At 45.7% G+C, this 2,006-nt stretch overlaps 1 protein-coding gene across 1 annotated transcript in view; it reads right to left on the bottom strand.

Moving 5' to 3' along the window:
• Window positions 1-20: 20 nt before the first annotated feature.
• The window catches only part of LOC107199525 (sodium/calcium exchanger 2-like), a gene marked incomplete at its 3' end in the record, with an annotated part of 4,305 nt that continues 2,319 nt past the window's right edge, over window positions 21-2,006 (bottom strand). The window contains exons 2-3 of the mRNA XM_015616841.2: window positions 231-334; window positions 21-131 (exon numbers count right to left, since the gene is read on the bottom strand). Of these exons, the coding sequence (XP_015472327.2) occupies window positions 21-131; window positions 231-334 (215 nt within the window). The remainder of the gene's footprint in view (window positions 132-230; window positions 335-2,006) is intronic.

Raw genomic sequence — 2,006 nt, 5'->3', positions numbered from 1 at the left:
TGTGGGGACGCGGTGGGGACATGGCACGAGGACACGGCGTGGGGACACGGCGACATACACGGTCATGGGGACATCCATGGTCATGGGACGTGTCCGAGGCCGAAGGCTCCTACCTTGGGCGAGCAGGAGAGCTGAGGAGAGAGGGGAGGGACAGCGGTGAGACCCCGGACCCCGCGGTGACCCCGGCGTCCCCCCGGCGTCCCCCCGGCGTCCCCGCGGGGTCCCCGTACCCGAGATGCCGCGCTTGAGCCAGCGCGGCGTCCCCAGCTCGATGAAGAAGTTCTCCTTCTTCTCGTACTCCTCATCGTCCACGATCTTCACCTGCAGCGTCTTCCTGGGGCGGGACACGCGGCACAGTCGGCATCGCGGCCAGCGTCATCATCGTCACCATCATTGTCATCATCATCATCATCGTCATCGTCACCCATCATCACCATCATTGTCATCATCGTCATCGTTATCCACACTCATCATCATCATCATCGTCATCATCGTCACCATCATTGTCATCACCATCATCATCATCATCATCGTCACCCATCATCACCATCATTGTCATCATCATCGTCATCATCATCATCGTCACCATCATTGTCATCATTGTCATCATCATCATCATCATCATCATCATCATCACCATCATTGTCATCATTGTCATCATCATCATCATCATCGTCATCATCACCATCATTGTCATCACCATCATCATCATCATCATCGTTGTTGTCATCATCATCCACACTCATCATCATCATCCACACTCATCATCATCATCATCATCATCGTCATCGTCATCATTATCCGCACTCATCATTGTCATCATCATCATCATCATCATCATCATCATCATCATCATCATCCACACTCATCATTGTCATTCGTCCTCATCATCATCATCATCTTCATCATTATCATCATCATCATTATCATCGCCATCGTCATCATCATCATCCACACCCATCATCATCATCATCATCATCCACCCTCATCATCATCATTATCGACCCTCATCAGCATCATCCATCATCACTACCGTCATCATCATCATCATCATCATCATCATCACATGATGATCATCATCCACACTCATCATCATCACCATCATTGTCATCATCATCACCCCCCTTCATCATCATCATTCTCCATCATCATCACCATCATCATCATCATCCATCATCATCATCATCATCATCATCATCCATCATTGTTACCATCATCATCATCATCACATGATGATCATCATCCATCATCATCATCATCACCATCATTGTCATCATCATCACCCCCCCTCATCATCATCATCCTCCATCATCATCGTCATCCTCATCAACATCATCACCATCATCACCATCATCCATCATTGTTACCATCATCATCATTGTCATCACATGATGATCATCATCATCACCATCATTGTCATCATCATCACCCCCCCTCATCATCATCATCCTCCATCATCATCGTCATCCTCATCATCATCATCATCATCCATCCTCATCATCATCATCATCCATCATCATCATCCACACTCATCATCATCACCATCATTGTCATCATCATCACCCCCGTCATCATCATCATTCTCCATCATCATCATCATCATCATCATCATCATCACCATCATCACCATCATCATCATCATCATCATCCATCATCATCATCCACACTCATCATCACCATCATCACCATCATCATCATCCATCCTCATCATCATCATCCTCCATCATCATCCTCCATCATCATCCTCCATCATCATCATCATCCTCATCATCATCATCATTGGCATCATCATCATCATCATCATCATCATCATTGATGTCATCATCCATCATCATCATCATCATCATCACTCTCATCATCATCATCACCACCATCATTGTGGTTATCAGTATCATCATCATTCATCCTCATCATCATCATCATTGATGTCATCATCCATCATCATCATCTTCCTCCATCATCATCATCCTCATCATCATCCTCCATCATCCATCATCATCATCATC

The sequence above is a fragment of the Parus major genome, unplaced genomic scaffold, assembly GCF_001522545.3.
Source record: "Parus major isolate Abel unplaced genomic scaffold, Parus_major1.1 Scaffold927, whole genome shotgun sequence".
In the NCBI taxonomy this organism is placed as follows: domain Eukaryota; kingdom Metazoa; phylum Chordata; class Aves; order Passeriformes; family Paridae; genus Parus; species Parus major.
This window is presented reverse-complemented; position numbering and strand designations above follow the sequence as displayed.